This window comes from Pungitius pungitius, chromosome 1 (genome assembly GCF_949316345.1).
Source record: "Pungitius pungitius chromosome 1, fPunPun2.1, whole genome shotgun sequence".
Lineage (NCBI taxonomy): Eukaryota > Metazoa > Chordata > Actinopteri > Perciformes > Gasterosteidae > Pungitius > Pungitius pungitius.
Genome location: NC_084900.1, coordinates 8,134,049 through 8,160,478, shown reverse-complemented (window position 1 = coordinate 8,160,478; position 26,430 = coordinate 8,134,049). Strand labels below are relative to the sequence as shown.

The 26,430-nt window shown below is 45.8% G+C and overlaps 1 protein-coding gene across 7 annotated transcripts in view; it reads right to left on the bottom strand.

The window, feature by feature from the left end:
- LOC119221816 (protein phosphatase 3 catalytic subunit alpha) overlaps window positions 1-26,430 on the bottom strand; it is a 53,249-nt gene that overhangs the window by 3,994 nt on the left and 22,825 nt on the right. Inside the window, exons 3-15 of one of the 7 annotated variants that reach the window (XR_009955920.1) lie at window positions 19,203-19,327; window positions 18,566-18,677; window positions 17,965-18,110; window positions 16,971-17,110; window positions 13,813-13,890; window positions 12,837-12,931; window positions 6,287-6,412; window positions 6,078-6,149; window positions 4,742-4,768; window positions 3,580-3,664; window positions 2,882-2,979; window positions 705-2,307; window positions 289-318 (exon numbers count right to left, since the gene is read on the bottom strand). Coding sequence is in view for 5 of the 7 variants with exons in the window: in XM_062561217.1 (XP_062417201.1) it covers window positions 289-318; window positions 2,882-2,979; window positions 3,580-3,664; window positions 4,742-4,768; window positions 6,078-6,149; window positions 6,287-6,412; window positions 12,837-12,931; window positions 13,813-13,890; window positions 16,971-17,110; window positions 17,965-18,110; window positions 18,566-18,677; window positions 19,203-19,327 (1,134 nt within the window). In the remaining 2 variants the exon portion in view is untranslated. Of the gene's footprint in view, window positions 1-288; window positions 2,308-2,881; window positions 2,980-3,579; window positions 3,665-4,741; window positions 4,769-6,077; window positions 6,150-6,286; window positions 6,413-12,836; window positions 12,932-13,812; window positions 13,891-16,970; window positions 17,111-17,964; window positions 18,111-18,565; window positions 18,678-19,202; window positions 19,328-26,430 lie in introns of all 7 variants that reach the window. The other 6 variants (XR_009955919.1, XM_062561217.1, XM_062561220.1 and 3 more) reach the window with 6 other exon arrangements.

Below are 26,430 nucleotides of genomic sequence, written 5' to 3'. Positions count from 1 at the left end.
TGTTTACTACGAATAACCGGCTAAATTTTGTGGAAAAGTACTTGCTTTGCACTCACTCCGCACGGGTGCGATCAATCGGTGCGATGAAACCCATTCCCCTTTGAAACATCCAGTGACCACAGAATATCCTAATCACTTGTTCCCTGTTAATACTACGCCACATTTTGTTAGCCCCAGACACACCCAACACACTCTATTCAAGCACCAGCGAGATGAATGAAAACCCAGCGGAGCCCCCCGTCTATTGCCACGAAAAAGCAACAGAAGAGGGCGGCCGGACCCATTTACCTTCGTCAGCCTCAATAGCTTCAATAGTAGCTGAAGAGAAGAAGAGGGGGGTTGCAAAACGAATGAGAGAAGTGAGCAGAGTTCATTTTGTCCTTAGGTACAAGTCAACGAGCAGCAAAGACAAGCCAATGACGACGACAAAGGTTAACGCCATCGCCACAGTTTAATGACAGAGGACACATGGATGTTAGTGGAGAGGAGACGAGATGAGACGAAGGGGTGGGGGGTTAGCTCTAAGATGAGTTCCACATCTGTAAGAGGGAGGGTGACACATGTGACCCGTTGGAGAGGATTGTGTCTTTGAGGCACGGAGTGACGATGACTCGGTGAGGCGACAGAAAGAAAAAATGAATTACGGCAGGGACAACGACAGCGAACACAACAGGTGAAAGCCGGAAAGTAGATTAGTTCTTTACCATGACGCAAAACCAGGCCGTACATGGAGAAAGGAGTGTTGAAATAGGACGGATGGGAAACAAGAGTACAGTTTAAGTGCACGTGTGACTGTGGGTTTCATGGCTGCGGGCGTCGTAGTTAACGTACAATCGCGACACGAAGCAGCATCTGGAACTGCGGGAGTGAGCATCTTTTGATAGGGAATATATCAAAAATGCCGGCTTACTTTTGTGAGGTGCGAGGGAGGGGGAGGGGGGGTCAGCACTTACCACTTACCGAATTTCTTACAGTCGAGATAATAACTTTACACACAGTACACTGTCGTGAGTGAGTCGGCTTTACACAAAGACAGGGATGAGGCCGGCGGTGACGGTGAAGTAGCGGCTATACAGTGCTGAAGCCTACGGGACACACTACCATGAGGGGGGGTGGGGGGGGGGGGGGGGTTTACAAGAGATTACAAGAAGGCACCAGAGCCACAAAGTGTGAACGGAATGGCGGATGGAGTCAACATCACAGTGGAAGCACACTGGCTTAAGGAGGAGCGCAGCAATGTGGTTCTACCGATGTTGCGACAGGAATCTGTGAACATCGCTCTGCCTTCCCTGGGGTTCTCCTCCGTGTCAGCTGCTTCCCGACGGGCCTCAATACAAACATTCGGAAAACTTCCGCGATCGCGCGTCAATCCTTAGGGCCGCCCGAGAGAAGTGCTCCTTCCAATTTGGTCACTTCTCGTCCCACTTTGAAGTGGAATCTACGTTCGGTGCGTAGTCTTCTTTTACGCGATTTGTTCGGAAAACAACGAGAACTTATTCCGCTGTTTGAAGCCAAGAATTCCCCATTATTGTATCTACTTAGTGTTAAGGCTTCAGCTGAATGCTTATTTCCTGTGAAATTTGTAATTAAAAATAAACACATGTTCATACGTGTAGAATTGATCAAACTGAATTTCCTTTCCATTAAGATAGGGTTAGTGGCTAATGATGGCTTTCCATGACATTACATTTTAACTGAGTACAAAAATTGTGTAACACTGTATACATTCTGTCGATTTTACCATTGTACCGTTATTGCAACTTGTTTCTATCCGTTGTTCAGCAAACGTTACATACGCTTGCTTTGAAATTAAAAAGGAGAGATTTCGCTTTCTACACTTAAAACGCTATATTGTGATATTTCGGTCACACAGTTGCGTGTGTTCAAGGAAGGAGACAGCTGACGTGTGAGAACCCGTGAGAGGAGAGGGAAGTCGTCTGGATTTCTGCTTCATTTTGTAAAGGAAAGGCAGACAGCGGTGATCCCCCTTTCGTTCACAGTCGCTTGTGTCAATTCCAATTCATCCTCTGGATCCCAGAGAGTCCCGCGTCTACATCCCAACGGAGCGCTGCCGAGATCCACCACTAGCGCTCAAATTTGGACAATAGAGGAAAGTAAATTTGAAGTGTTTGTAAAGGCGTTTCCGGAAGGCCTTGACTTCCTTGCTGCAGCCACATGGCAAACTCATTTAGGGAGTGTTTGGAATTCAACATAAGAAGGTGGACTGAATGCTAAACTTATCTTAAAAAAATAAATTAAAAAAAAAACACAACAGAATACTTGCACAATTGATTATACCTGCGGTTTCTAGAAAGAAAGGAGAAAGAAAAAAATACAGGTAATATTTGAGATAAAACCAGTGGAATAGAGAAAGAGACGGGGAGACATAGTATTAATGTGAGACATCAGGAGGGAGACACTAGAGAACACAAAAGGGACAAAGAAAATCTGCTGAGCGTACGTTGGCATTGTTTGGGAAGGGGAGACTATGGAAAAACAACTTGATATGTTATAGTAGTCTATCCGGGGTAAAAAAAAAAAAAAATTGTACGGAACTACATTCAAGTGGAAAGAAGTCTTCATAGAGCAACTGTATTTAACTCTATTATGCAGTATAGAAAGGATAATAAGTGAGTGACGCTGCCAGAAACATTAAACTTCTACAGTATTACATCGAGGCAGCAGTTTTAAATTCCTGGACCATCAGTCAGGGGGAAAGGGAAGGCGTGTGTGTGTGTGTGTGTATATACAGTACTCCCTAAACACCGAGCTAGCACTTTATTCGGGGTACTGCTGCGTAAGGGGAATTCGTGTGGGAGAGAGAATCCGTTGTGGGGGGCCAACGCTGCGGGTCTCGGGGCACTCGGGGTGACAGTCTTACCATTCTGCAGCTTTTCTTTGCCACCGGACAACACCCCGCTGGGTAGCATGCCTGTTGGGGTCAGCCCCTTCAGCGTCAGCACGCTCTCACTCTCCTCTCTGAAACAGCAACGCACAAATGGACAAATTATTTAACACAGTACACATTACTTCCTGCAGGATATTTGTATTGCAGATATAATGTGTTCGCTATTTGTAATATGTTTATTCTTTTGGTTACTCCACTGTAATATCGACTCAATAAAACGATTAAAAAAATGTTTAACACTTAGGGGCCGTGGAACAAGCTAAAACCACAACATTAACATCAAGTTGATTAAGGTTTTAGCAAATTTGGCTTTGTTGTTATTTTTACACATCCAGCAGAGATGTTGCAACATTAATATTCATTTGAAGTCATGTCGCCAGCCACTAATGGCCATTATTTACTATTCTTTTTGCATTCCTTTGGTCTCCACCAACCAAATAAGTCTCTCTAATGTTCACAAGCCAGTCAGTCTGTCTGTTGTTGGGTGCCGGGCGGGCTGTGTGAAGTGGGTTTAAAGGAACCCGAAAGCACTGAGGCTCAAACTATTTGGCGCATTCTCTGCTGAAAAATCCAAAACAAAGAGCTGACAAAACATCCGTCGAGCTGGGGGGATTTGCAACTACGACGGTCGAACTAACAGGACACAAGATACTTTTTCCACGCTTGCATACCTGAGCACAGAAAATACCCGGGCCATCTTTCCAATGGCACGAATCTTATTGCGGATGACCTCCTTGCGGGCAGAAGCTGTGGCACCTGGAAGAGGGGGATGGGGGGGGGTCAAAGGTCAGACACAGTCATACAAGCTGTGACTCAGGCATAATAAGCCATATCCTGGGGAAGTCTAACACAGACACTTCATTGTTGTTCGTTGTGTCCCGTGGCGTTTAGCAGCAGAGGAGGAGGAGGAGTATTTTGGACTGTTCATTTTTCTCTGGAAGTGCATCCGTCGAACACGATGCAGCCACAGGGAGGTTACTGAAGTGCAGCTCACATCAAATACTTTAGATCCACCCACACGTCACGACAACAGAATAATTCTCAGCATTTAGTGCGCTCATGCTGCACGTCTGTATTGCGCCGTTAGTGTCCCTTTAAGCCCTACACACTAGTCTTGGACAGGTGTTACTTGGTACCACCCAACCTTGTTAAATCATCCGTAAATGGCCTGGTCCTTGTCCAAGCGTGTCAGATCACCATGTTCAATGAGCACACTGTACATGGATTTTCCTGTGTTGTGTTTTGGTTGCGGAGACTCAAACACGGATTTTCCTGGACTGGAAAACAAAACTTTATTTAAAGAGAGCTTTTTTTTTTTTTTCGGTGCACAATGACAGTTTCAAGGCCCGAGGGAGCCAGCTTGGAAAATGCACCGAGTATGAAGGATGGAAATGAAGCTGATGTGTGGTGAAAGGCTGAGTAAAGGAAAGAGCTGGCCGCCTGATGTCTAGTTCAAGACTCTTGCTCTTGACACATGTACCAATATTACTTTGAAATAGGTTTCCCTAAAGGATGGAATCCCATTTAGTAAAACTGCTTATTTCAATGTGTGCTTACTTAAGCTAATGTAAATTAACTTCTTGTAAATATGTTTTACTCTGATCATGTGTGAGATTGGGCTGGACTCAAAACAACAGCAAATACAGTGGAACATCACCGACAGTCTTTGCTGTGGTAAAGAATTAAAGCGAGACCACTAGAAAGACGCAGTAGTAGCGTTAGCAGGCGGTTTGTACATCGCTGTTAGTTGACAGACTTCTAAAAGAGCAGAGAGCAAGCAGTGAACAAAAGTCCATCTACCTCTGCACACATCACTACGGCTAAGGGTTGTACCTTTTTTGGGGGGATAAATTAGCTGTCCTTCTCATGAAACACCCCCCAGAAGAGAAGACAATAGAAAGGACAAAGCGATCAATGGATTGCAGAATGAAAGATGAGGTGGTGGAGATGGCGCAGGCGGCGAAATAAGAGGCGAGAAAGCACAAGTGTAAGGTAAAGCGATGCCTTGAACATAAAAATTCTGGAAAACATAGAAAAGAGAGATTAGATGAAATAAATCAAGGTAGTCACATCATCACAGCATGAAAGAGAGAAAGTAGGAGAATGCAAAAGAAACGTGTGATAAGGTTTGAAATATCAACATAATGGTAATTGGAAACCATAGAAACAAATGTTTAGGTAAAGAGCAGTGCAATACGAGGGTTATACTGGCACAGATACCAAGGTCATGAGAGAAATAGGAAAAAAGGAAAGAAAGAACCAAAAGCCAACGTTGTGAAAACATACACGGGACAACTGACAGAGAAATGAGCTGGGGACCAAACCGAAGGGCAAAAAAGTAAAGGCGAGGAAACATGAAAATAAAGTGGCTCGACTAAAAGCACCGTGAAGTGAATGAGTTGGTGATGATTAGACGTTCAAGGGCGCCTAATTATTAGACGGGCCGTTCAGTGCAAGTCGTGCAGCCGTCCCGATCTACGGGAGCGAGACGCTGCCGTGCCAGAAAAAGGACAAAAAAAACCCTCTGTATGATCTCACGTGAAATTTCAACGAAAAAAAAACGCTTCTTGTTCCGTTGAGACGCTGGTCAGTTTTCATCTTTCTGGCGCGGCAGCAACACGCTGCAGTGAGAGTGTGATTATCAATTCCAGCTTTCTAACAATTCCAAATGCTGCCTATTTATATTACCCGATTATTAAGGAACAAGTAACAGTAGTGCTTTTTACAACGCGGCACACCTCGGTGCTGTTTTCAGAGTAATACTGTGTGCAACAGTAAAGACAAAAAGAGAGAGCGAGAGAGAGAGAGGGAGGTGGTGGAAGAGCTGGTGAGATCATTTCCTGTTTAGGAGTAACGGGTGGGGCTGGCAGAGACAAGCAGGTCATCTCGTTGCAGATAAACTGTGACCAAACAGATTGATAAAAACCTGCCTCCATTAGATGACTATAAAAAGCAAGACTATTGTTTGACTAACTGTGCTGTTTGAACCAAAGAAGACTTTGACCTCAAAGTGATCGGATAGAAGAAAAAAAAAAAGAAAAAGAAACCCCCCCCCCCCCCCTCCCGTCTGATGTTTTGAATGAGGGCGGGTCAGGCGCCCCTATGAGCGCAGGAGCCCCTCTAGTGGAGCTGAGGGGAAGTGGAGCGGGCGCCACCCTGCCGGGCTTACCGTCCAGCTCCTCGTCGGTCGTCAGCTCGTCGTTGGAGCAGATGCTCAGGACGTTCACCAGCATCTCCGTCACTGTTAAGAAAAACACATATGAGCTTAAAAAATGCATTACGACTCAATGGTGCAGGTTGAAAACGGTTCTCATTTGACCACATCAAAAGCATGCTAACAATGTGGGCGTGCACGTGCATGTGCATGTGCATGCTCACCCTTCTCCCCGACGAACGGCAGGGACCAGGTGAAAACGTCCATGAAGTTGGGCAGCCAGTAAGGATGAGGTGAGCAGTTGAACTGTCGGATGTTCATTACGTTGTTCTCGTACTTCAGCACCGCCGCTGAGGGGAGGGGGAGAAAAAGAGGGGAAAGGTGCTCGTTAACACGCGTGTCCACAGGTGCAAAGGGCCGACATCACAAATTCTGTGCCATCTCCCTTTGCTTTCTTTGATGGGCTCCGGCAGTACACTGCGGGTGTAAGATCCCTGTTGGAGTCCATGCTTCAACAGACCAAGAGAAAGCATCCGATCCGCCACTTAGAAACACGGCGCGGTCTCTGCAGCTGCACATATCAAGGTACATATCCCTCCGACGGACCATAAAACATGTCATTAGACAGGAGAGGGTTACCCACAAAGTGCTCTGCCTAAAGTGCCCAGGGAGAGGATGGTCGGATGGAAAATACCTCCGCCTGAGGAGCTAAGAGGATGCACAATAAAACCATCCAGAATGGTCAGATGGATTTGTTGAGATGTAACATTGAAAAAAACCCAAAATGATTCTTCATTTTGAAGACATTTTACACCTGCATTGTAGCATTAATATTTTGGAATTGAATTCAATTTTAGGTCCTTTATGTGGTTTGTTAAGACATTCTGCCAAGAGCAGTGGTCCTCAAATGGGGGTAAAATGAAAATCCTTTTAAAAATAATTTTTACTCTGCTGAGATAAATATATTTTTATGGGGTACATCACTAAAAAAAGGGTTGAGAATCTCCCTTTCTTCTTTGATAATTTACTAAATAAATCACATTATTACATTACTTTCCTAAGTCAATATCCTGGCCAATGAGTCCGTAGCTGCAGGTGTTTCTGTGCACACCACAGAAAACCAACACTTGCTAAAGAGCTCTTACTGGCTAAAAAACAATGGAGATTAGTGCAGAGTGTCCAAACCGCCGTCAACAACACCAGGCCTGGATGCAACTCAACATTTTGTCAGATGCTGTCAGTCAACCTCTGGGAGATGGCTTTGAAAAAAAAGATCAAGTATAAAAATACATTCTACAGTGTCGTCCTAATGTTAGCGTTTGCCAATCTCACGCTCTAACAGAAGAACAAATATATGTATTATATATATAATATAATAACTCAAGTGTGTAAATTGAGGCTCTAGAGCTGCACAGACATCAAAATGAAGGTATCGTATTGTTTGAGGGGGTCAATTGGGGAGGGAATCAATCCCTGTTTTTCCCTGCTTTGGAACATTTCCTCTGTGCATTGATTGCCGCCCCCAGTTGGGGAAGCTTGCCTGTCATTCCCAGGATTGGATACGTGAGTAACGTCACAGAAACATCCGGCTCAGCATTTAGGAACTGTGGGCGGAGCACTTTTCATTAGTTAACAGAGAACCATCAATTCCTGGTGAGGAGGAGGAGGGGGGGGGGGGGGGGGGGGAGTAGAGAAGAGCCAGACACAGCAAGGATAAGTGTCATGGACACTGTATGATCATTTTTCAGTCCACCCGACACTGACGTGGAACCATGAGATGCAACCACTTCCTCCTATTTACTCCCTTTTTACAATAATGAGACGGATCCTTTATACACAGCCTCAAAATCAGAAAGGTTTCGCTAAATGACGCAGCAAAAACAAAATGAAGCAGATTCCCTGCTGATTTTAAATGGTACAGGTTGCATATCGAGCATTTCTCTGGGTCCGTGTATATTTAGAGCGTGCTTTATCGTAAACACAAGGTCTGTGGGCCTCGCGGACATAGAAGCCACCTCCCAAACACTGACCACAGAAGGCCCCCGTGTGACCTCACCCGTGATTAAGGCACACTGTGAACGAGGGCACTGAGGAAAGCACGAGAGCAACCCTCCATACATGCATTCATATCCGTGCTGTATATAGAAGCCCCGGCCTGTTGTGCGTACACAAGGCCAGTCGGGTGGCCCAGATCTGTGGAAAGCGGACACCGTGGCTGGGTTACCACGGGGGACTTTCCTGCCTCGGTCGAGAATAGCTCAAAAATGGCATCCCGAGCAGCGATCACCTCGGTCGCAGCACAAATGGGGTCAGAAAGCATCCCGCCGGGCTGGAGTTGGCCCCAATGTATGTGTGTGTGTGTGTGTGTAATCAATGAGGCATGGTAATGCATGTAGTGCAGTAACTATGCAATCAAAGTGGTCTATTAAGTATTGCAAAAGCATTACATTCCACTGCAGTCACCTCCTTATCCCAGGCTGCATGGATGAAGGCACACACAAAATCCAAAAAATCTCATGTAAGGGAACATCATGTACTGTGTAATTATTGTCCCCGGTATTATCAATAGCAGCGAATCACTGTGACACACGTGCGCGTGCGCACACACACCACTCAGGAGTGGGTCGTGGTGCTGGTGCGTGGGGCGAGCGCGTGGGCAGGCCTTGCATAAACATCACATTCTGCATAAACATGGCCGGAGCGGTTGATTGAATGCAGCCCGGAGGTTGGAAGAGGCAGAGGCGGGGGGGAGAAAAGGTCAGCTCCCCCGCCGTCCTGCCTTTAAAAGGGAACTGCCACACCCGACTAAACTCCCCCCCGGCTTAAGAGAAACCGTCTCCACGGTGCTCCGTGTGAGAGCAGGTCAAGGCCCACGTTCTTTTTTGTATGCTATCCCATTTAACACGCATATATAACGGCGACCAAAACAACACGCTGCTGGGTCCCCGTGGTGTGTGCGTTATTTGCGACAAACGGGCGATCGTGTGCTCGGGGGGGGGGTTGGGGGGCACTGCCTTTGTGCTGATGGGCTGAGAGGCGCGCGTCCGACGCCGCATGTCGGCCACTAGGTGTCTCTGCCGCTCCGGCGGCGGCGAGCGGGGGTAGCTGAGGCCAAAGCCTGCTGCCACGGTAACACAGATACTGCGAGCCGGTGGCGCCAGCTCATTCATTATTCAAAAGGGAGTGCCTTGAGCCGGTTTCCCCGGTAACGAGGACTGTTAAGTCTGCTGTGAGAAGAGGGGGAGATTCCCGCTGTCCGCGCGGACTGCATATCTGTCTCTAAGGCCTCTCGTATCAAGTTCCCCGGGATTACTATTCCAGGCCAACCGTTCCTCGGCCCATTACACTCAGCGCTCCCCTCCATTTCATGTCAGACTCGTAGACGGTGGGGGCTGAATGCAGTCTGGTGGATCGATGAATAAATGCTGAAATTAACTTCTTTTTGAGTAAATCAGCCAATGAGAGTATTTGCAGTGGCACAGAAGAGTGAAGCCCCCGCTCAACTACTGGCTTTGGTCGTAAGGACCTAGATACGTTTGAGAAATGACTAGCCGACAACAGCTAGTCCAGCTGGACCTCAGAATGACGCTTATATCTGCACTCAAGAGGCCATTTAATAGCTTTTTTCTGGAGCTTTCAACCACATCTCATGCTCCTCTCCAGTGTTTGCTCAGTTGATGTGGATATGCCAGAGACCAAAATCAAGTAAGCCTTAAATTCAAATATATACAAAGAGACTAGGAACCGGGTAAAGAAGCAATAATTGAAATTAAATACCCAATACTACGCACTACACTCGACAATGACCCGTGACTGGACACACATTATACCGTCATGACTTTAAGATGCACCAACCGCCAAGTCACATTTCATGCATGTCTAACATATGATGGCAATAAACGTTCCCTGATTCCTGAAGATCCGATGGGGACCAAGGAGAGCCTGCACGGCGTTACGTTGTTATTATTTCATGTTTAATGCCGCATGTTTACAGGAAACTGAAGGGAAGCCCACTAATGACCAGAGTGATAACAGATGGGTGGGCATCTGAGTCAGGGAAACTCTTCTCCCCGTGACGGAGGGGTGGGGGGGATGGAATGAATTCCCTGCCGCGTTGGCGTCATCACCCATAGCTTCCATCCTGCTATTTATTCCAGCAGCGGTGTCAAAAGCGAAACGTGTGTCCAGTTTGACCTGCGAGTGAACTACAGGGATGTCCCCGACCCCTCCACAGCTCCAGCCTCCCCCCCCCAAAAAAATGAACAAATGCATGTGGGTTTCCACTCCATCAGTCCTGTTTCCAGCTCCTCATCAAACAACACGAGAGAGGAACTCGACATTTATGTGGTTGTATAAGATTTTAACAGGTGCGGGGTTGAATCCAACCCAACCCTTTAAAAAAAATAAAAAATAAAACAGCGCTGCCAACATTGCTGTCGCTCCACTTTGATTCCATGAAAGCGCCATTACAAGTTCAGTTGTTGGCTTTCGGAGCGAGTCAATAATGATGCAGCACAGAGCATTACATTAATACAAAACCGCAAGCAATCTCCAAAGTGTGCAATTGCAAACCACAGCCCACTGTTCTCCTCCCCTCCTCCCTCCTCCCCTCCTCCCCTCCCTCCACACTGCAGTGGCTTCAGAACCGGAAGCCTAAAACTGCCAAATCACTGCTGCCGTGTTCTCTTTTGACAGCGGGCAGGGAAGCCGTTTGCGGGGGTCAGCAGTGCGACGGACAGCTGGTCAGCGCCCGCCACTCACGGCACAGCCGCCCAACGGCCCAAGGCGAATGACAAGGGATTGATGGGCGGCATCATCCCTGAAGCTGGACTTTATCACATCCTGAGCATCACCCTGGTGTCGATCGACCCGACGCAGTCACAAAGCGCCACTTTGCTGGAGGAAATGGCGGAAGAGTTGCGGTTTGTTCGCGGCGCCTCGCAGATGCCCTCCCACCTCCTCTTCTCTCTCAAACGAGCCGTCTCGTTGGTCAATCGGCCAACTCCCTGCACTGTATTGATTGGACGTGTCGATCCCTCCGACCCTCCCCCTTTAAGATTCATGGGCCCATTCCATTGGCCATCAATCACTTCGGTCAATCAATCAGTTTGCTTCCGGCGCAATCAAGAAGCTCGGAGAAGAGCGATTCATTGCATTGAGCAGACGGTTGATAAAGGTAGATTGGGGACACTAATTACATGACAACAACTTGCTGGCTTAATGGATTTGGTGCCACCTTATGACAGATGTGGTCAAGGAGAAAAGTGCGTCTGGTGTTGAAGCAGGCAGTGGAGAAGGAGCAAGGAGGGAAATAAAGACCACGTCGTGCTACCAGTAAGGAGGCATCAGCGAGCCTCGTTGAAGTCAGGTTGGAAAAAAATCAAACAGGGAGTAATATTTTCCATTCTGATAACCACTCTTGCTCTGGCAGGCACCTGATCAAGTGAAGGTCAGCCAGAGGCCGGCGAGGACCTGGGACAGACCAAAAAATGTTTCCATATTCCATATTGAGCGGGAGAGGTGTAACCGATTTGCCAAGCGGCCGCCAGAACCAAAAACAACGTGCGAACAAACAAAGATCACATGTTTGTTTGTTCACATTGTGTTGTGTTGAACCATGAGGACTCGGAAGATTAGTTGGCATGGCACACACGGGGTCCTAATAATAAACAACACGACCGACAGCCAAACTGTCGCTCTCTCCCCGGGGAGGGGGGGACGGGGGGGGGGCTGTAATCTCAGATCAACTAAACACACCTGCAAACGGGGCAAAAGAAAATAGAAAAGGACGGCCCCCGCTCCCTTGAGAGAGATACTCACACGGAAAGCTCTGCACTGCAAACCTCGGGTAATGGCATTTCATAACCAGAGGAATTGCAACAAAAAAAAAAACAGCGTGCACCAGCGCCATAGCTCTTTCCTTCCCATTTCCATTTCCTGTGGTTGGCCCATCGCCGCCCCCGCAGCCCAAGCAATATACTGTCTGTTCTCCGGGGAAAAGTGCTGACTCCAAGCACAGCGGCAAGCCTATCTTGCTGCGTAGGCACGGCAGCACAGCATAGGGCGCCACCAGGTGCCAAGCCAACCGGAGGCACGCCACTTCATTTCTCGCCAGACCCGATCCGAGAATTGACGTGAGCGATGTCAATGTCGCGCGGATTGTTGTCACTAAACGAGCGCGACACTGGAGGCAACTTTCTGTGTCTAAAAATGGTTATCCGACAACCGCTTACGACAAAATTGTTTATTTATTTTTGAAGGTGGGATGCATGCATCAACATCACTGTAAATGTGCTCGTGTTACTGTAAAGGGCTGATTTTCTTCTGTATTACCTACCGCCAGTAAAACAACGTAAGAAGTTGTCAGTACTATCAGTTCAACTCTATGGAGCTTTCACTCTTCCAAGCCAAAAATAAAACGCCCTGGTTATCAATTTCCCAAAACTAATTTGTGTGTTGCTTGCCCAGTGCAAAATGGTGAAGAGCCAAAGCATAGTGAAGAGGGAAGGGAGTGTAAACTGAACCAAAAAGCGAGCCAGACATTTTCCTCAAGTCTAAACCAGAGATAAAAACAGGTGGGCTTGTGAGCTCCCAGTAAGCAATGTCAGCTGGCGTGTTCTACCTTGGCCCTGATACTCTTAGATGGAAAAGAACATTGGTAATGCTCTTAATGAGTTCTTGCCGTGCTATCAAAATGGCATAGTAAAAGTATTTAGAAAAGTCCCAAATGCTGCGAATAATGGAAAAACTTCTCATTTTGAGGACGCCGCTTACCTTTGTTGTTGTAGACATCTAGGTAGTTGGGTGCAGAGAAGATCGTGATAAGGGATGGGAAGCCAGTGGTCTGACTCTTTCTGTACATGCGATATCTGGTAAAGCAAAGGAGAGAGAGAGACGCATTAGGAAACGTGACGACCTTGTGCTTCGTGGAGTTATCGTTGGTGTTCAACCCCCTCGAGGCACGATTAGCAGCGGCGGTTTTTATGGCCTCTTGTTTTCCCCACGCTCGCGTGTGGTTGTCCTGTAAGTCGATGCATCAACAATGGGGGGCCGCTCGGCGCAGCCTCAGGGGAGTAAATCCCTGTGTCACAGGTTAAACATGCCCTAAAGTAGTCACCTCGGCATTCAAATCCCCCTCCTCGGCTCCACCGGGAAGGTCTGGGGCCGTGTTTGGTGGCTTGGACACCTGTTTTGAGGTGAACTAGCTTCAGGGGATTTGCAGCAAACTCGTTTGTATTTATGTATTTATTTTTTTAAACAGAACATAAAGGGTCCCTGCCGTCTATATTGGCTCGGGGCTGCAGCCTCACCTGAGACGCCTCCACTGGTGACCACGCTGCAGGTGGGAATGGTAAACAACTGTGTGCCCCCCCCCCCCTCCCCTAGCCCCTCCCCATCCCCCGCCTCAACCCTGCTTAAAAAGGGAGATTGGCTTGACACATCCATCCACCCACCTGCCCGTTGAAAACAAAAATAATCCTACTTTTCAGGAGAAAGTGAAGTAAACACAGTCACACAATCAAGCTCCAGCTTTTCAAACTGGTCTGCCTGGATCCTACAGGTCCCATCAGGCTGGAGTCGCTTTTCATTTCTTGGATTAACACGTCTATAAGAAGTTCAGACTGCACCGGAAGCCGGCTCGAGTAAAACCCACCAGAGCACCAGGGTGGCTTTTGATTTAATACCCGGGACTGACTCATTCTGCCGCGTGACAGTGTGACGGGAGACGGAGAAATGCCACAACACTTACCCAGCATCCTGCGCTTCATGGGCCCGGATAACAGATAATAAGTTATTGTGTTGTAGAAAGTCACAGACTGCAGGGTAGCTGTTGAATGAAGGGGAAAAAACATTTGGTTTACTCATACATCAAGAAAAAAAAAAATCCTATCAAGGAGAACAATCAATAGAAATAATGAAATAAGCTCTTGGTATTATTGATTGTGCTCAGAGAAAATGTGGATATACAACACTGGGTTCAAGCTAAATCTGTTCTAAAAACCAACTGTGGCTTAGAAAGCAGGCATACTGCCTCGGAAGGTGGCCTTTCATATCAATTTCAAATTTGACTTAGATTCAAAACGCATTTGCCAGCCAAGGTATCAGAATCCTCACAATAACCCATAATGTGCTTTACTTTTAAACAAGCCCTCAAGCTGTAGGCGGGGGAGCCTTTGCGAGCCTTTTCAAACGGTGGATTTTTTTTGGAGAATGAAAGAATTCTCCGAAGGAGAACGTCAAGCATGACACATGATTCATGGCAGACCGCTTCTCCCCGAAAAGAGGGAGATCGCTCGGGAGTGTTCAAGCGCGTGTTATGCTCACGCTGATCGATTCGGTCTGTAAGCAGGGAGACTAAAAACCATCCTGCCGACCATCAGACTACAGTGCGCGCTTTCGCGGGTTTTCCATGCTGCAACGGTTTTTATTTCTCAACACCGGCTTCTCCTCTGCACACGATGAGAAAGTGAGAGACAGCTCGCAGCGAACGTGGGACACCTTTACCGTTGTATCCCAAAGCACTACACAACAATGAGTGTTGTCTCAAATTGCGCGACATCTGAGGTTGTTCAAGGATTCAAAGGATTTTAGTTTGTTCAAAAAAAAAAACAACAGTTATGACTTAGTATTAAGTTCTGTAATCCCAGCTCAACGCCCCGGCAAAATCGGAGCACTACAATGAACAACGCCCACGCGAAGTAATAAAAACCAAACCATACGTTTTGACTTCCGACCTCTCGGGAAAAGCACCAAGATTTGTTTTGATTTTAATCCTGCAAAACAAATCAAGCGCGGCCTTTCAGTCAAGTTTGACTGAAATGCTATGCTTTTATGGCAGCTTTATTGCATCTCTTAATGTAAATGTCTTTGAGACAGGCTCATAAAAAGTGTTATTTAAAGTACATTAACTTTAATTTGACTGGCTTGTTTTTATCATTGCACGGTCAGAAACCCTGCGTGGTGCAGAGATAAAATATGCAACATTTGAATTGTAAAAACTCAAAATTGGAGGAGTTCAGAAAGTGTCATTAACGATCATGGTTCATGTAGATTAGAGAACACATGCACACCTCACAACAAACATCTGCTGGGAGGGATTGGAAAAGCTGTCACCGAGAGGGAATTAAAGACGTAATCAGTTTTGGGGGGGGGGGGGGGGGGGGGATATAAGGAATAAATGTTTTATTTCTCACTTGATTTCTTGCAACGGATTTAGATACATGCCATATGGAGCCCTTCTGCAGACAAGATACATTTCGGCTGAGTTTTTTTTTTTAGTTTCAAGCGTCTCCCATCTGTCTGACAACAGGACACAGATGTTAATGAGCTCCTTGGACAACGCGAGGAGTGTCGAATGCGTGCAATATTGGTATCACTTTGCATGTTTGCTATGTGAAAATGAAAGCTTCTCATTAGGTTTGATATCAATAGCTTGAATTAATACACATACAAACAAAACAAAAAATAGGAAGAAAAAAAAAAAATCACATCAGGCGGACAATTTTCACGCTCCTGAGTGGCGGCTAAAATGGACGGCACCGTATTCAAAACATGTGCAATTTCACGGCTGAATTGCGTTTATAAAAGAGTTACGAGCGTGCCTATGGCGCTCGTGGGGAGGGTGGGGGGGAATTATTGGTTGCTGCAAGACAGAAGCTTAAAAAAGCGGCTGAATGTTTTAGGGGAGCTGAGGAATTGCTCTCCATCTGGCTTAAACTGTCTCATAAATCCTGCATGCCAGCGTGATGCCAATTAGCCACCGTGCCCTGGGCAGATGTTGACAAGAGGGACCCTGATGAAAACAAGACGGCGGGAGGAATTTCGACCAAGTGACAGCAGGCTGACCAGAGTACTGTTCAACACAAAACAAGGAATATAGGGCCCTATAAACCTGGCATTACATGACATCGTTTGTTGGCTCACTCCTCAGCTGCAGTGTAATGGCTCACATAAAGATGTCAAGACCATCAGGCAAAACACCCTCTCCCCCCCCACACACACACACACACATCCACACCAGGAGCAGCGCAGGGAGTTCATCTCTGAGCCTGGACATTAAAATACTATTAAGTCAGTGGTTATGAAACACCTGTTCACGAGAAAAAGGGAAATGCAAATCGGGAGACTCGGGACATTTCGGAGTACTTCTGCCCGCGTGCCCCGAGCACGCCGGGGCCGGCGGGCCAGCGTTGCTCGGGCCGTAATGAGTGGAGGGAGCGCCGGGCGCATTTAGAGACTTCTGGTAATGTGCCAGTTCATTACATTTGGTGACGCCGTGATCCGCCGGCCACGTGCCTTTCCTCTGTTTGTTCAGTCACTCGATTGGCGGTAAATTGCCGGGGCTTGCGTAAACAGTGGTGAACGTCCAAAGGAGGAGACTTTGGGGGTTCTTCGGTGTCCGCCACGTTCTCGCAAATGTTGGGAAATTAGGAAGCCGGGGTTCGTGATTCATCAACTTCGCTTTTTTTTTCCCCCTCATTTCGTCTTAAAACATTTTTTGATGATTAATTGAGTACTTGAGCAACTTCCTTATCTGTCTTGAGTTCAATTACTGGGCTTTGGAAAATGTAGTGACATGTTGTGTTGTGACACAGTGTAAAGCACAGAAAAAGAAAAAAAAAGACTAATTATATTTTTTTCTTAAAAACTAGTCAGAAGACTAAATGAAGATAAATGTGCTTTATGATTATGGTTACTGATAACATGCATTTAATTCCACAGTCTGGCTTAATGTGAGTCTTATAGACCAAACACTCCAGATGCCATTTAATGCTAGTGGAGAACCAAGCTGTCTGGCTGTTAACTGGAATGCTTTATGATATATTTAAAGCATTACAAAAGTAATTAGTTCATTAACGAAATAAAAAAATCCAATATTTTTCGGACTTTAAGAGACGGACCACTGACCTGTAGAAGTAGGAACAGCCTCGCACTGTGTTGTGTGTGAAATGCTCTTGGCTCTTCTCGTTCCCAAAGTCCTCCAGGGGGTCGGACCACAGCAGATCGCACATTGGTCCGTATGCCGGGGGCTCTTTGAATCTGTCTAACTGTGGAAGAAAAATTGGGACTTGTGTCAGCTGTGTTGGACTGGGTGAATGCACGTGGAGCGCGCTCTCTGCTGCAGAGAAGACACTGTGGCCATCTCTTTGCTGCTGCCGCCGTGATCAGAAATAAATCGGGACTCTGGCTCACGTGTTTGCTGAAGTGATTTCGAATTCTATTCAGGGTAGAAAGGAGTGGGATATTTAGAATATACGGTGTGGAGGACGTAATCAAAGGCAGCGCTCGGCTTTCAATACAAGGAAGGCTTTTTTTTTTTTTTTTGAAAAGACATTGAAAAAAACAACAACTCAATGGCAGCCGTATTTCTTGGAACAAAGGAACATAAATGACATCCAAGGACAGATCTTTCTCGTTCAAAAAGTTTGTAGATTACTGGCTGAGTAGAATGATGGACAATTCAATAGAGCACATTCTATTATGCATGCCCTGTGATTGCTGCCATAAAATACAAGTATTAAATTAGTTTGAAAGCAGGTTTGGTCTCTTTAACATTTACATTTTTTTTTTTAAATCAGAGTAAAGAACAGACCTGGTGCTTACATTCTCTCGTGTCAAAGTCCTGAGCAGTAATTGAGACACGTCCGGGAGAATTACTTCAGGCATTGCAACCCGAGGTTGTTATTTACACAGCCAATCATGCTAAAACAAATAGTTATCTCCTCATTAACTTTGAATGAATGCAGAAAGTACACAAGGCTTTCAGGGAGCTGCAATTGTATTTTTTTAAAGCTATTAACGCCCCCCTGCTGTCAAAACACACACACACACGCCAAGCGAGCACAAGCAAACTGTAGCTTTATGAAATGATGAAGAAAGTGGTCTCGAATCAGACACATACTTTCCTGATGTCGTCAAGATTTGTGATTTCTGGAGACAGTCCTCCGTGTACACACAGGAACTGCTGGTTCATAAGGGCGGCCAGGGGAAGGCAGTCGAAGGCGTCCATACATGCGTCATACACTCTCTCTGAATACTTAATTCTACCTGTCATGGGGCGGGGGTTGGGGGGGGGGGAGGAGGGGAGAGACAGGGCAGGGAAAGGTAAGCATTCCAAGTCAAACCACATAGCTCCTCATACACTGAGGCTCGCAGTGTGCTAGCCTGTAGAAGGAGAGGCTCTCCAACGTGCCATCCAACCTCCCAAACACATTTTTTAAGAAAAAGCATAATTTCACAACTCCTTCTCCTCCACCCCCACCCCGCCCTCTTCTCCGGCAGAGTGCAACGGAAATAATTCTGACTCCCGAACACATCGCAAAGGGCAAATATCGTGGTGTGTTTGAGGTCGATGGCTGAACTGGAGGCATAGTCAACAGCTTTTCAGAAAGAATAACTCGGAGCTCCCTTAAATCTATACAAGGAGTCACAGATCAGAATGCGTGGACTCCATCTCGATCACAAGGTGGAAAAATATGGATAATGAAGTGAGCATTACTTACATTCCTGCTTAAATGTGAAATACTCTGTTAAATGTCTACATTCATGATTCCCACGCAGCAAAAACAGTGTTTTGGGGTAAAGGATCTTTAAGGCCCACAAGTACAGCACACACTGAAACAAAGAAGCACAAAAAAGGGTTGGGGAACAGTTAGGTTGTCATCTTTAAATAATGCTGGACACAAGTCAGACTTTGTCTATATCACAGATGGCCCATTACAAGCAATTCCGCTTATCATTAAACATTCATGCAGTACATTTTGTGACATAGTTCAGGCTTGCTGGAGGACATGACAATCCTTCAGAGGAGACATCAGAGAACGGGCACGGCACACTCCATTACAGTATGTTTTATTAATAAATGTAGTAAGAAAGAAATACAGATCTGTTCATTCTAAAAATGCAGCTGCAGAATACATACTTGTGTTTCACATGGTAGTAAAGACTATCTCTATATAACCCTGCGATACGGCGATTTGCTAACTGGGCTATATTTGAAGTTATTACAAAGCCCTATCAATGCGCCAATATCTGCAGCTTGATTTGATCCTCGCTCAAAGAAAGCTATTAATAAACACAGTGTGTCGCACTTGATTAGGCCCTTGTGTGGACAAAAAATAAATAAATGCCCAGACTTACTTCAATACTGAAATACCCTCTGTCAACGTAGTCCCCCAGGAAAAGGTAGCGCGTGGATGCTGGTGATCCTCCCACTTCAAACAGCTTCATCAGGTCAAAGAACTGCCCGTGGATGTCTCCACACACTGGAATAAGAAACACAGGCACATCAGAAAAGCTGTTATTTTATTTTTTTTACAGGAGACGACATCCTGCGAGGCTATTTGCTTATTTCCCCATGTAGGTGAGGGGCGATGCATGGACATCGTGTACGTGTGAAATGCTCTACTTTGGTGGGTTTGCATAATAAGAGCGACAACAGTGTATCTGGCGCTTCACCGTGTCATTTTTAATCAGGTTGCTTTGTTGAACAATGTTTTATGAACACAAGCTGCTCATCTGTGACTGAAAAAAAAAAAGCATCGGACCAAAGTCGGCGTAAAGGAAAATTATGCAAAGAGTTCAAATCCAAACAACGTCAAAAGAAAACCGGCCAGCAGGAGATTTTCCAAACCCAACATTGCCGCCCGCTTGAGATGCCACGAACAACATCACAAAGAAAACCCTGTGTTATTGCAATCTTCAGACAAGTTCCACTCACTCAAAAACTCTTACCTCAGTGCATACTATTTTCATTATTTAAGTAGCTGACCAATCGGCAAAGGGATCACGTGCACTGGCTGCAGCTCGCTTTTCCACCACATCCTCTTTCGGCAAACCCTCGTTTTTTTTTTTTTTTTTTAAACTGGCTCGCAATTTGAACGCATCCTTGCCAAATGCGCTAAAAAGTTGGTTGGCCCGAAACTACTGGAAAGCTCTCAGTGGTTCTCCATTTGGATGTATTGTGAAATGCGATTACAGATTGAGCAAGTGATAGCAATTACAAACAGAAAAATGCCCAGAACGCATTAGTTTCATCCCAATAGCGCCGACAGCATGATGGGGGGGGGGGGGGCTGTTAAGGAGCGTCGGGGGAACAAAATCACAAATCAGGAACAATCAATCAACCCCGGATTGGTAAATGGGACATCACACTATTACTCTCCCAGGAGAACAGGGGAGCAGAGGCCACGGAAGATTTGCTGCCATCGACTGACAGGGTGCACGTGGGGGCGTCTGATTTAATGCGCCCGAGGTCAATTTTTTAGTTACTCTGAAGGTTGGTTCAGAGGGTTATTACACAAAAAAACGAAAATGGATTATTGAGAACTATCATCAGGGGAGGGGGGGTTCCCTTATTGTGCATAATCCACTTTTGGATGACAAAAAACACATGAATTTGGGGATTTAACCACAGGATATTTAGAGAGAAAAAGAAACAACTATGAAGTTTGCATCACAATAACATTTATTTAAGCTGAGATTCGCGGCTGAAAAAGATGGGCAGGTAGCTCAAGACTAGCTTTTAAAAACCAGCGCAATCCACCAAGTGGCTTTCTCTTATGGGACATTAGGCTTAGTTTGGGACACGTGAAGCGGGACCTGAAGACTCAACCCCGGAAATCCTGAACAGTATTTAACCACACAGCATGTCGGTAGGGCGCCAGCTGAAACCTGCTGGAAAGTAGATCCAGTTTAAATGCATGGTAGCTTTACAGAGTATTAGTACACAGTAGTCTTCTGTGCACAGATAGACGAGGACTCGCAGGCGATATATCCGTAGGTTTCTTTATTTATTTATTTTAATGGGAAATTCCTGGCCCTTAAACATTCTATCGACGTCTTGTTTCCTTGAGGAGACGCTCGTTTACTCAAGAAAACGACAAAATAGACACAGAATACAGTCAAATTTGTTTTACTGACACCGAATACAAAAGCAGAAAAAAAAAATGTATTATTCAGTGAAGTAGTCGCCTGGGTTTAAACGTTTATTCCATTAAATCATTTCCAGCTCCGCAGTGCTTGTTTTACACTTCCTCCGGTTCTGTCTATCGGGCCAATTTACTGACTTTGTTCTAGCTGCTACTGCAGCGCTCTTACTGCTTTGGGATTTCTTTGACGCAGCGCTTCGTATTTCATTTAAAGGCTGTCAAATGGTGTCTGGTGTAGGTTCGTCCCTGACCTCTGAGATGTCACATTGACTGGCCCCGTGGGCAGCAAATGGCGAGACATTTAAATTCCCGGATTCAAATCCATACCAGCCGGTGTGATCAAAACAGCCATTCAACGCACTGAAAGCCTTTTTCGACTACAACCAACAAGCTGGAAAAGTCACCTTCTTCCCTCCTGAGAGCGAGGACAACGATCAACGACATCAAATGTGATCGGAATGAACTCAAGGCATGGCGATGGATTCTAATGTGCCCCGAGTTGTCTATACCAAAGTTAGTTAAGTCATTAACAAAAGGGTGAATGGATCGAAATCTAATCTATCGAAAAAAGGACACTTTCTTCTTCCGTGAGACTATTTACCGCTTTAGGAACTGTATCTCGCAGAAGGAATTACGATTAGGAGTCAGTGAAAAAGTCTCAGTGAGATATCCAATTAGAGGGAGCTGGAGGACAACGTCGGAGAGCAATTAATCAGAGTTACGAGTCTTATGAGGCTGCTCTACTTGACTATTGTAAACCTTCCACTAACCAGGAGACATCTCTATCTGCACTGGTCCACCAACCGCAAAAAAAAAGCGTCATTTGTGTCTGAAGATGCCCGGATTTCCTCCTGTGATCACGGCAACGAAAGCACAGTGCAAACGTGTTGCATTTTAACTTGTCCAATTTAGCCTTTTCATGCAATTATCTTCCTTGTGAAGGGCTCCCAATAATCCGGCACATCTTGCAATAGGTCCATCGATGCTGGACCTTGCCTAAATAACCTTGCCAACAGAACAAGTGTCGGAATGCGCTGCAGAGATCACTGCTTCTTGTCCGATGCAACATGCAACCCGGCCACATCACCCCAATTGTGTTGATGCATTTTCATCTGCACAAGGATCTCCAAAAGCCATGCTTGTGTTGACGGGATTTCATAAAAGAAGGAGAAAGGGAAAAAAAATCCTTTAAAAACATACCAATGTTGTAAGCTAGTATGTACTCAATAAGATGTGTTGGTGGGTTGTTCACATGCTTTTTGTTTTTCCCCTTCCTACCATATTAGTCATTATTCAACTACCTCTTTTATTAACAACCCAGTAGGTGACAGTAAGTGAAGAGTGCGAGTCGATAGATTTTTTACAAAAACCCTTAAATTTGTGCAAAAATGTTTTATGCATCATTGTTTTCCTTTTATGTGTCCATGTAATGACTGATAATTGAGAGAAAAACTTGTGCTTGCCTTTATTCAACTATTCAAATACCAGGTTTTTCACCTGCATGGATAAACCATGCATTTGTTGGACAAGTGAAGGACATTAAAACCTCCAATCAAAAACCAAATGTAGAACCGTAAAAACAAACAGCAATTATAGCGAGAAAGCCCTTTTCTTTAAATGTCACCCTTTGCAGATCATTTTTGTAATGTCTTGCTTTTTTTTGCTTCCTGGCCACCATTAAGGATTCACTTTAGTGCCCAATGTACCACTTAACGTCAAGATGAAATAAAACTAGACAATCAACTGAATCCATCAGCTTTTATCCAGAATAACTAGGCCGGTTATTGCTATAGAAACAAATGCTCAAAGCAACCCTAAGCACCAGCTGACCTCTACGAGCAGCACCCATGGAAACGATGCAATGCATCCGCTGCGTACAAACACGGACGGGTGCAGGAGGGCAGCCATCGCCTCTCTGCACAGTCATTGTTCTAAAACCACTCGCATTTCCTTGGGCCCTGGAGTACAGCTCTGTCTGAACGGGATGACCACCAAGTGAGCAATTATTGGGAAAATGGAGCGCTCACAGGACAATTAACAATATTTGCACGTTTTCGCAAGTCAGGTTTGCAGGAGGGCGGCGGGCGGGGGGGGGGGGGGGGGGGGGGGTAGAACGAGGTGATTTCACTGCGATTTCACCTGGAGCACGCGTCAAATACGCCGCATGTGGGAGGACGGCGCCTCCGGCTGACCTTTCGGAAAGCCGTCACTTTCCAGTTAAAGGAAAAACAGCGGGGAAGGCGCGAGTTTAATCACCGGCTTCAAAAAGAAAAAAAAAGAAAAACAAACACCAAATGCAACGTTCATTGTGAACGAGGCTGGTTCCAGGAGTGGGGGAAAAAAAAAAGTAAAATGGACGGCGCAACAGCTCACTCCTCCAGCTCGGGGCCCCCGGCTTTATCACAGCAAACACACAATCCCCGTCCATCGCTGTGCAACGGTACACCTACAGACGTGCTATTTCGCCTCCCTCCCGCTTGTCACACAAAGCACAAAAAAATAAATAATAATAAACGAGGTGGGAACCGAAGCCCACATCAGAAGAGCAGGTGGGAGTACATTATCAGGAGTGATAAAAAAAAAAAAAATGAAGAATAAAAAACACACAATTCGTTCTGGCCATCTCCTGCCCGTGCACTGAAGTGATCTGCCTGAGTAGCAGCGTATCAGCGGGCAGCAGCAGCAGCAGCTATTGAGTGGGTGGTAGGCATTACACAACCTGGCTTCAGAACCTACACAGGCCACTCGGCGAGGCCGCGCAGGCTCATTGAGCGAGAGCAATCCACGGCGAGAGCAGACCGCTAGATCGTGTTTTGATTGAGACTGGATGATAACTATACCCCCGTTTGTTTGAGCGATGCCACTCTCCGAGAGCTTATATGCTTCAGAGCTTCAGAGGAGGGGGGGGGGGCGCTGGTGGAGCTCGCAATCTGTTATGAACATCAAACTGTACGGGATTTTTAACAAGCCGCCATTTCAGGCACAGCAGCAGACAGTAAATTTTACACTGATTTAGGGCCGGACATCTCAAGGAACTTCAAGTGACGGAGTTGGCGTGAACCTCTGGTTATTTTATGACGCTTGTGTTTTACATACAAAAACAGAAAGACATTTGAGAAAAGACCTTTGATTATTTTGTTTTGTTATTCTCGTCTAGCCTTCCAAAAAAAAGAAGAAGAAAAAAAACTCTCGAGTGTAAACCGTGGCAGGAATATGAATTTCAGGGCGACCTATAATGGATTTGTGAGCCGGATACCAATCGATATGGCAGAGTGTAAAAAACGACAATAAGCTAATATCACACCCGACGATTTATCCATCTGGCTCTCAGTGTATTTCTCATTGAAAAAAGCCCTTGTGACAAACTGAAAAGGAAAGGTTTAACGACCTAGAAACGCTGCGCATAGCAAGCACAAATCTGATTAAGGCCTTTTTTGTTTTTTTAAATGTGCAAATGTTAAAAGATATTTTACAACTAAATATCTCAGACTTGGTTTTCCCCAACCCGCTGCTCCTGAAATGCCTCAATCTTGCCAAAACTCGGCGTGTCCTGGAGAAAAAAAAAAAAAGCCACTTTTATCCTTCTCGGCTTCGGCCGCACTGCAGACAGGTGTATGAACAGTGTAAAAGCTCGCTGTTGCCTGGCGATGTGGCTGTAGGGGGGCGGGAAATCGAACGATGGGCCACGGGAGCAGCATGTACTCTGTGGCCTAAGCCAGCTCGGCCGTCACACACACACACACACACACACACTTACACACACACACACACGGGGGGTGTGTGTATATGCCATCTGGCCCCGACCAGGAAGTCACTATGTGAATGTGAGAAGAGATAGTGGATATTGTCACGGTGCTCTGCATCAATGATAAATATTTACTCGCCAAGTGTGGCTGACCAACGGGTCATGTTAGAATTGCAGGTGCTCTAGAGAGCGGGGAGGGATGTTACACAGAGGGGAAAAACACAGCGGGATAAAACATGGCAGCCGGGGGGAATGGGAGAGAAACAAAGAAATGTGAGCGGTGTGCGTGCGAGTTTGTGAGCGTGCCCCGAGGGGGGAAACACAGTGCGATGGCGTGCACGCGCAGAGCGAGAAATCCTCGCTGTGAAGGACTCGGCTGCGTGGGAGAGGGGTTGAGACAGGGGCGTCGAGTGGGAGGGAAAGAAGTGCTTCACCGCCGCGCTCGCGTACACAAGTGCGGCCACACAAAGACACGCATGCACACACACACACACACACACACACACACACACACACACACACAGGAGCAGTCCACCGTTTCCATGCAACACAACAAAGGAAGGAGGTTTGCCGGCCGACACCATCGCTGAGCAGTTCTCAAATCTAAAGTCAACACACTTTGGCTCGTGACTGAGCTTTTAAGGTTTTAAACGACAACCTCGCCGCACCTGAAGGTCAGAGTTAGTGTTCTGTTTACACACCAGAAACCAGATTGCATCAGGTCAAGGAAGAACATAACACGTGCTTACATGTCGGATTAACTCCCTCGTTTGCATCACACCAACCGTCGTATTTTGAATCCAGCGCGAGCACTTTTTAAACTGCATTCAGATTGACGTGTTATGTAATGAACTGTCACTAGTTCTCTATTTGCTCAGAGAAAGATCACAGATTTACCTTACTGTGCGTGTGTGTTCAGGTTTGATAAAAGAACAGTTTCCCTGTGGAAATAAAATGATTTAAGCCATATATATATATATATATATATATATATATATAGTACGGTCAGCTCGCTTGTTAAAACGTCAGAGATGTAGTTATGATGCTGCATACATAATATGAATAATTATGTAATGTAAAAAATAGGTACAAACAATGTATTTATGACACTGCATACTGACCGCATCAAGATGGCTGCCATGTGCGGACGTTCTATACTCCGGGATATATATATATATATGATTTAAGCAATAAATGTACGAGAGGCTGTACCTTATTGTCCAATAATGTAACAGTTCGAGGGTTACCAGCGAAATTATAAATACTAAGTAAATAGCTGCCTTTCAGCAGAAAAAAGTAAACGTTGTGGATCGCATTTCATCAGTCTAGAGAAAAATAGTCCCCGTATGTGCATGAAAAGAGTACTGGGTCCCCTTGCAAGATCTCTCACCATCTCATTCATTCACATCGCTCATGACGTCCACTTTAATTGTCCGGTTGCGAACGCTCACATTTCCCGAAACAGATCATTGGTGAGATTTTTTTTGGCGATCGCCACCGAGCTAAAAGCTGAGATGTCAACTGACGATCGAGCAAAATCAAACCTTTTACTTTGAGTGCGCAGTGATATGGAACATGTCAATGTGAACAGCAACTGTACATTATCGCTGAATAATGCTCCCCCCGGGACTCTCAACCAATCAAAACGCTGGATTTCATCTACCTTTCATTTAAAATTTAAACTAAAGATAAA